Raw genomic sequence first — 9093 nt, forward strand, 5'->3', positions numbered from 1 at the left:
GGGAGGAGATTTGGATAGCAGAGACACCCAAACACCCGAAGGTGATCGTAAGTGGCCGGCTTGTGGAAGAGTTTGGTGAACGGAATTTCATTGTTTATTGCAGACGAAGGAAGAATATTGAAGAGATGAGCTGCCATCATAAGTGCTTCCACCCAGTATGTGTTAGGCATGTTTACTTGGAAGAGTAAGGAGCGAATAGAGTTGTTTAATGTTTGGAGTGTTCGTTCGGCTTTGCCGTTTTGCTGAGAAGTGTGGGGGCAGGAGAACCGAGGGGTAATGCCATGAGAAGAGAAGTAATTGAGGAATTGTCGGTTTTGGTACTCACCACCATTATCGCATTGGAAAAATTTTATGCTGCGGCCAAAATGGTTAGAGACATAAGCCATGAACGTTAAGAAAGTGGAATAGACGTCGGATTTGTTGCGGATAGGAAAAACCCAAAGAAAATGTGTAAATTGATCAAGATAAATAACATAATATTTATTCCCACTGATGCTGGACACTGGAGAGGTCCAAACATCTGAATGAATAATTTCAAAGGGTTCAGAAACAGAAGAAATAACTGAATTAAACGGTAATCTAGTGTGTTTCCCCAATTGACATGCATGACAAAGAGGCATATCAAATTTAGAAGAATTTATTAAACGAGAAGAAATAAGAGATTGAAGAGTAGTATTTCCCAAATGTCCTAGACGGCAATGCCATAAGAGAGTATTAGGCACCGTTGTGAGCATGGCTTGTGGTGGTGATGAACGAAAGTTGGCCGATGGTGGTGAGTGAACCGAGTAGAGTGGACCACTGCTATCACAGCGGAGAAGTGGGAGCCGGGAAGGATAGTCCTTAACACAAAAACCAAAGGGGTCAAACTCGACAGTCACAAAATTATCGATAGTGAACTGACGAACAGAGATAAGATTTTTGATAATAGAAGGACACACAAGTATATTATTGAGGTGAAGAGGACGACTTTTAGAGGGTAGAGAAGAGTAACCAATTGCTTTGGTAGGAACAGAAGATCCATTACCGACAATAACCGATGGGGCAGAGCTCAAACTAGAAATAGAACGTAGGGTACCTGGTTGTGATGTGAGGTGCGAAGTAGCGCCGGTATCCATGTACCAACTGGCATCGTTTGGGTCCTGCATTGTCATAGTGCCAAATGCAGCCGCTAGGTCAGCGGGGAGTTGCGTTGGTTGAGCCGGAAGAGCAGGCGACTGAGGTGAGTGACCGAGAACTCCTGCCGCGGGATGTGTGGTGGAGATGTGTGCCATCGGAGATTGTGGCATCCAGTGCTGTTGCGGCCAATGCGGATATGGGGTCGGCGCGGTGAACCAAGGTTGATGTGTTTGCCAGTTGCGCGGGTTCAATGGCCAGTACGATTGTGGCCATGAATGTCGTCCACGTCCCCTTCCGGAGCCGCCACGTCCACGTCCGCGGCCTCTGGTGTTGGTGTTGTCACGGTAGCCAGAGTAGTCGCGAGAACCAGAGTTGTGACCGTCACGGTGATTGTTGTCTCGAGAGCCAGAGTTGTGAACATGGGAGGAGGCGTAGAGAACGTTTGCTGATGAGGAAGTGGCCGAGGTGGTCGCACCGGTGCGAACTTGTTTGGAGAGACGACGTTCCTCCTCCACAAGCATGGATCGAGCAATAGAGAAGGAGGGGAATGGTTGGCGGTGTTTGATGATGTTAACGATGTTGTCGAACTTCTCCGATAGGCCATTTAACATGTGCATGACAACCACACGGTCAGTAACGGGAGAGTCGACGTTGGCGAGGAGATCTGAAAGGGTCTTGAGCTTTTGGCAGTAGTCGTGAACAGAGAGGTCGCCAATGGTGAGAGATCTGAGTTCGTTGTCGAGTTGGATTGCACGGGCCTCTTTGTTGTCACGGAAGAGGTTTTCGATGGACAGCCAGATGTCGCGGGCGCTGCTTCTAGTTTTTAGGATGGTGTCGAGAAGGGACGAGGAGATCGTGCCGTAGATCCACATCTTAACGATACCGTCACGTTCCTTCCATATGGTATCGTTTGCGTTGGCCGGAGTAGATGTGCCATCGAGATGGCCATAGACGCCAAAACTGTAGCAATGGCTCTCGAACAGTTCACGCCAAGCATCATAGTTCATTTTTTGCATATCAAGAACTAGAGGGATGTGCGACTTGATGTGAGTCACGGTGAAGACTTTGTCGAGTGGTTGAGCCATCGAGTGAAAGAAGAAGAAAGTAAACAGAGAGAAGAGGAGAGTAGAGATGAACGAGAGAGAACAAGAGGCAGAGGAGGTTAAGAGATCGGGAAAGAAAGAGATAGAAGGGAGGCGGCTCTGTTTTTTTATTTATTTATTTTTTTTTTAGGGTTTTTAGAATAAAGGCTCTGATACCATGTTACTGAGTAATCAGTGAGTTGCCTTTCTATTCATTATTCGTATGACATATATACAAACAGAGGAGAGTGTTCTCCAAGTATTCTCTTTACATAGTTGGTAAGTGAATATTACATATTCCCTTATCTATCACATACCACGCATGCGGTCCAAGAAACCTTCCGATAGACTAGAACTCACCTGATCATCACCGCTAGAGCATGCCCCGAGGTAAGAAGTGGGACTACGTAGAACCCATAGGAACCTTTGACCACTTAACTCTAAACCCCAAGCAAGTTCCATAGTTTGCTTAAAGGACAATTTACCCCCACTTCCTAAACATACATACACCACTGACCTTTCCCGTTGCTTGTCTAGCCACTCGAATATACTATTGGGTTTTTCTACATGTCCATTAGTCCTAACAATAGGCCCAATAGGATAAACCGGTACTTTCATGACCCGGCTCAACTTCCCATCCTCTCTAAACGCAGTGAGTGTTTCTTTGTAATTCCTCCCAAGTATTTGTTACTGAGTAATCAATGAGTTGCCTTTCTATTCATTATTCGTATGACATATATACAAACAGAGGAGAGTGTTCTCCAAGTATTCTCTTTACATAATTGGTAAGTGAATATTACATATTCCCTTATCTATCAGTATGGGTCTTGTGGTCACAGAATGGGCACCGCAAGTTGAGATCTTGAGCCATGGATCAATAGGTGGGTTCTTGTCTCATTGCGGTTGGAGCTCAGTGTTGGAGAGTTTGACTAAAGGAATTCCGATCGTTGCATGGCCTCTTTATGCCGAGCAATGGATGAATGCCACGTTGCTAACAGAGGAGATCGGTGTGGCTATTCGTACGTCAGAGTTACCGTCGAAGAAAGTGATCGGGCGTGAAGAAGTGGCGTTTCTAGTGAATAAGATTATAGCGGAAGAGGATGGACGTAAGATTAGGTCTAAAGCTGAGAAGGTGAGGGTTAGCTCCGAACGAGCTTGGACTCATGGTGGGTCATCTCATAATTCGCTCTTCGAATGGGCAAGACAATGTCGTCTTCTACACTGATTCTAGAAATTATAATATAATGACCAGAAATCTGTTTTTAAGATCTTTAGTATGAAATATACATAAAAGGTGTGTGGTATTCTGCTATGAATACAAGGATATGTACTAGTTTGATCAGATAGATAGATACTCAATCAGTGTCAAATATTCTTATTAAATATGTATATATTTTATTAATATAATAATACTAATTCAGAAGCACATCTATAGATCGAACATTAAATTTTGTCAATATTATATCAAATACGATTAATTTTTAAAATAAAACTAGGTTAAATCCGGGCTACGCCGCGGGATACTTTTTTAAATACTTTTAGATATATCAAATTATTAAAAATATATATTTTTTGGAATTGGATGAATTGTAAAACTATGGTTTATCCAATAGTAAAAATATAAAAATGCACTAATAAAATAAAAATAAATAAATCTCAAATTTAATATGATTTATAAATGTTTACTTTTAAATCGAGTAGACTTAATTATATAAATAGCCTAACTAACCCTAATGTATGTTTTTCTTTTCTTTTCTTTACCTTTGATGAGAGATATATTAGTGTAGTTTGAATTTGTGGTGTTTGTTTTTGTATTTTATACAATTTAACAACATAATTGTTATCTGGTATTTTTATTATTATAAAAGTTATTATTTGTAAAAGTACATAGACATATTTTTACTTTAGTCTCGTTTTGTGTATTATTTAATATTATTAGAGATATTTACAAAAATACCATTTTTTCATTACCTTTTTGCAAAAATAACTCTTGTTGTCCATTTTTAATAATACATTCTTTCAATATACAAAATGACTAAATTCTAAACTCTAAACTCCAAATATTAAATCCTACCCTTTAAAACTATATCCTAAGGTAAAACAGTGAATCCAAACCTAAAAAAAAATTATACAAATCAATTTAACACATTGTAATTATGCAAAAAAGGACAAAAATGAAATTGACCAAAAAATGCTATTTTTGAAGAATGGTATATGTATTACTAACAATTTCTCATATTATTAGCAGAGCGATTAGGTTAATTGTCAAAGTAATTTTTAAGTCACTGATTTTAAACTATAATATAAAACCTTCAATTTTGGAACTTATATATTGTTCAATTTATCATTAGTTGGTGTTCTTATATATAAAATCACTATCAACACTAATCTCAAACTTTATTTTATTTACTTGTTGTAGGAGATATATTAATGTAGCTTGATTTTATGGTATATTATTTTTGTAGTTTATACAAATTTAATCACATAATTTTTATATAGTTTTTTTGGTTCTTAGAGAAGTTATTTATTTCCTTCTTTTTGTTCTTTTTTAAGAATCTAATTATTTTGTTATGTTTTGTTTGATACTAATTCCATGTAAGTCAATATACACATACTTAGTTTTACTTTAGTTTGGGTTTGTGTTATTCGTGGTTATTCTTAATTTATATTCTATTTGTATTATATTATTACTTTTTGTATTATATTTATATTTTACTAATATGAATTGATTGCTTTTATTATTATACTTGGTTAACATTAGTATATTTTTAAAAGTTGTAAGGATTTATTAATTTATTTGAATTTTAAGCTATAATTTTAAACTTTTATTTTTGAAAAATATTGATACACATACAATAATTATTATACTTGTTTGATATTATTATATTTTTGAAAGTTGTAAATGATTTATTAATCTAGTTTAAATTTAGGCTATAACTTTAAACATTTGTTATTGAAAATTATTGATGATGTTTATTATTTTATATAATTTAATTGGTTACACAATTTAAATGATGTGTTAGTTTCTAAAAATCTGGAAAAACTGATTTGGAACAAAAAATAATAATTATTGGCTGAGAGATATGAGCTGTATTAATGAAATGTTTTCATTGGTAAACAAATAAGCTGATGTGTCAGTTTCATATTCCACAAAAATGCTGATGTGTAAGCACTGGAGAGAAACATTTTTTTTTTTCCACAAAGTAAATTTTATTTCCTTTAATAAGAGTCAATACAGGAAGATTGGCATTGCCAAATCGGTACATCATGAGAAACAGAGGGAGAATGTTCAAAGAGCCAAGTTTTGCTAAGTTATGAGCAGCCCTATTACATTCTCTCCTTACAAATAGAAAAGCAACAGAGTCAAACTTTGATGACCAATATCGTATATCGTGTAAGAAATTCCGTAGAGACAGATTCCGTTGAACCCCATTGATAGTGTTGATTAGGTTCATACAGTCCCCTTCAAAAATAATATTGGTAAAACCATTGGTCCATGATTGTTGAAGTCCAAATAATAAGGCTTTCGTTTCTGCTTCAAGAGGAGTTGCAGCGTATCCCAGACTCGTAGATCCCCAGGTGAGTGATATGCCATGATGGTTACGAATTATCCAACCACCTCTTGCTTGAGAAGTATTCTTGTTAAAGGCTGCGTCAAAATTGCATTTAACCAAAGGTTGAGGTGGTGCCTTCCATTGGGTTTGTTGTGGACATTGTTCTCTTGGTTGCTTCCGTAGAAGTTTAATGGAAATCCATTCTTTTGTTTCAGCCTGTGCCTGTAAAACCGTTTGACTTGCACTTTCTCTATAGTTATTGAAAACAGTATTATTTCTTGCTTTCCAGATTCTCCATAAAATCCAAAGAGGATTTAAAGCATCTTGGATAGGAATATCTTGACGTGATGCATAATCCAGTAAGGAAGAAATGTTGTCCTCTGTATTATCCGATAAATTGTCAAGAGTGAGGGCTGAAGTATTGGATAGTCGCCAAGTTGACAGAGCAAAAGGACATGTAAACAGAGCATGGTTTATGGTTTCATCTTCTTGTCGACATCTTGAACATTTTGAATCAATATCCATACCTCTCGATCTCAGTCTAGTTGTTGTGGGCAAAGCTCGTGAAATGGTCCGCCAGATAAAATGTTTAATTTTTGGCATGATATTTGAGCGCCACACTTTATTTTTGAGATCAACAGACCCGTGTGGAATAGTAGGAGGAGGATCATTTGGATCATGTGTAAGTAAACGGTATCCTGATCTTACCGTATAGTCTCCTGTGGTAGTATAGTTCCAAATTAGGAGGTCAGGCCTAGCATTCCTTGCCAAATAGGTATTTTTGATGAAGTCTTGGTCTTCACGAAAAATCAAAGAATCAATTAGCTGACAATCCCAGGTACGAGAAGAATCCACATGAGTGATTAGATCTTTGAGATAAATGTTTGCTTGAGTTACAACGGTAGATATTGGTCGTGGTGGATTAGAGTTAATAAAATTATCAACTCCAATTCGTATTGAGTGTCCGTCTCCCATGATGAAGCGAGATCCTTTTTTAATCAAGTCAACCCCGATGAGTAAAGATGACCAACCATAAGATTGGGTTCGTTTTGACGTTGCATCAAGTAGGGAGACATCAGGATAGTATCTAGCCTTCATGACACGAGCAAACAGAGAATCTGGAAATTGGATAAGTCTCCATGCTTGTTTCGCAAGCAGAGCATTATTAAATTTTTCTAAATCTCGAAAGCCTAAACCGCCTTCTTTCTTGGAGACCTGCAGTTTCTTCCAAGATATCCATGGGATCTTTCGATGTTGTGAGCTCCTCTCCCACCAGAAGTTCATTAGCAGAGATTCAAGATCAGAGGTGACTCCCTTTGGTAGTTTGAAACAAGACATAGCATAAACAGGCATGGAGACTGCCACAGATTTTAGCATCACCTGTTTTCCTGCAGGTGAGAGTTTCTTTGTGGTCCAATGAGAAGTTCGCTTTTGTACTCGTTCAATAATGTTCTCAAACATTTCAATCTTCTTTCTTCCAAACTGTTCAGGTAGGCCAAGGTATTTCCCACCACCTCCATGGTGTGGAATGTTTAAAATTGCTTTGAGTCTATTTTGTGTTGTACCAAAGACTCTCGTCCCGAAAGTAATCATGGATTTGGCCGTATTTATTTTTTGACCAGAGTAATGTTCATATACATCAAAAACATCTCATAATGCTTGACAGTTTTCTTATTCGCTTGGCAGAAAAAGAGGGAATCATCTGCAAATTGCAAATGAGTGATGCGAGGGACTCCATTTCCAATCTTGACTCCTTTGATATCACCATCTTTTGCATATGATGTAATAAGATGACTCAACATGTCTGAGCACAAAATGAAGAGATATGGAGACAAGGGATCTCCTTGGCGAATCCCCCTTTGTGGTCGTATAAAACCATGAGGAGAGCCATTTATCAAAACAGAGTAAGTTGTTGAAGAAACCGCAGCCATTATCCAACTGATCCAACGATCGCAAAAACCAAAAAGTTTAAGTGTAGTTTCCAGAAAATTCCATTCGACTCTGTCATATGCTTTGCTAACATCCGTTTTGACAGCCATGTATGTTTGTGATACTCGCTTTCTAGTTTTCAAAGCATGCATTACTTCATGAGCAATCATAACATTATCTTGGATAATTCTGCCCGGGATAAAAGCAGCTTGAGATTCGGAGACTATACTATCAAGGTGAGGTTTGAGTCGTTTGACAAGACATTTTGAAATAATCTTGTATAAGACGTTACAGAGTGCAATAGGTCTATAGTCCGAGAGAGTCATAGGGTTATCTATTTTCGGTATCATGCATATGTTTGTATGATTGATACCTTCTGTCATGGTTGAATCCTTGAAAAAGTTTTGGACTTCCCGGATCACATCTTTCCCAACTATTGGCCAGCAACGCTTGTAGAATCTCGCAGTTAAACCATCCGGTCCCGGAGCACGGTCGTCACCAATTAAACACACTGCTTCATAAATTTCTTGATCAGAGAACTCTCTACTTAAAGAGGAATTGACATCTTCAGTGACCTTCGTTTCGAAATCAGCAAAATCAGATGGTGATACTGAATTCCCGTTTGTAGAAAACATTTTGGTGAAGAAGTCTTGTGCATATTCACCAATTTTTCTGTCCCCATGAATCAGAGTATTTTGATCAGTGTATATTGAGTTTATTCTGTTCTTTGAAGCTCTGGTCTTTGCACAAGCATGAAAGTAACTTGTATTCTGATCTCCCTCCTCAATGGACTTATTTCTGCTTTTCTGTTTCCAGTGCTCCTCCTCATCCATATAAGCTTTTGCAAGAGATGCTTGAAGATATGGTACTTGTCGTCTATCAGATTGCATAGTACTCTCCATAGCAGAGTTCAACTGTGAATGTAGTGATCTGATACGGGTGTCTGCATTTAACTGTGTTCTGTGTTTTAGATTAGCCATACTCCTTCGACAGTTTGAAATTCTGGACATAATTGTTATTGATGAATCATTGGAATCACCTTGCCAACCCTCACGGACTGTTTCAGTGAATGTTGGAAGCTCACATAAACGTTTATCAAAGAAGAAAACTCGTCGTCAGTTCTCCTTTCGAATGTTAAGGTGGAGAAGAAGAGGTCGGTGATCAGATCCTGAGAAGTCCATGAATTCGAGTATTGCATTTGGGAAATTTGCAGAACCAATACTGTTAATTAGGCACCGATCCAGACAGCTACGAACTGTGTGTGTATAACGTTCACCAACCCAAGAAAATTTATCTCCTCTTGATTTAAGATCATTCAAGCCACAAGTCGAGATCATATTTTTGAATTTTCTGAAAGTCCACTCATCTCGTATAGGACCACCAATTTTCTCCTGATTAGAGATAATTTCATT

The 9093-nt window shown here is 37.9% G+C and overlaps 1 protein-coding gene across 1 annotated transcript; it reads right to left on the reverse strand.

Annotated features, from left to right (window-relative positions):
- Positions 481-2201, reverse strand: LOC104748855. Its single transcript, XM_010470436.1, has 2 exons — positions 574-2201; positions 481-520 (listed from the first exon to the last, which is right to left on the reverse strand). Exons 1-2 carry the CDS (start codon positions 2199-2201, stop codon positions 481-483), a joined length of 1668 nt encoding a protein of 555 aa, XP_010468738.1.

This window comes from Camelina sativa, chromosome 15, assembly GCF_000633955.1.
Source record: "Camelina sativa cultivar DH55 chromosome 15, Cs, whole genome shotgun sequence".
In the NCBI taxonomy this organism is placed as follows: domain Eukaryota; kingdom Viridiplantae; phylum Streptophyta; class Magnoliopsida; order Brassicales; family Brassicaceae; genus Camelina; species Camelina sativa.

Coding starts and splice junctions, on each gene's coding strand:
- LOC104748855 (XM_010470436.1), bottom strand. CDS start 2,201: ATGGCTCAACCACTCGACAAAGTCTTCACCGTGACTCACATCAAGTCG. Junction 521..573: donor GGGAAACACACTAGATTACC/GTTTAATTCAGT, acceptor TTATTCATTCAG/ATGTTTGGACCTCTCCAGTG.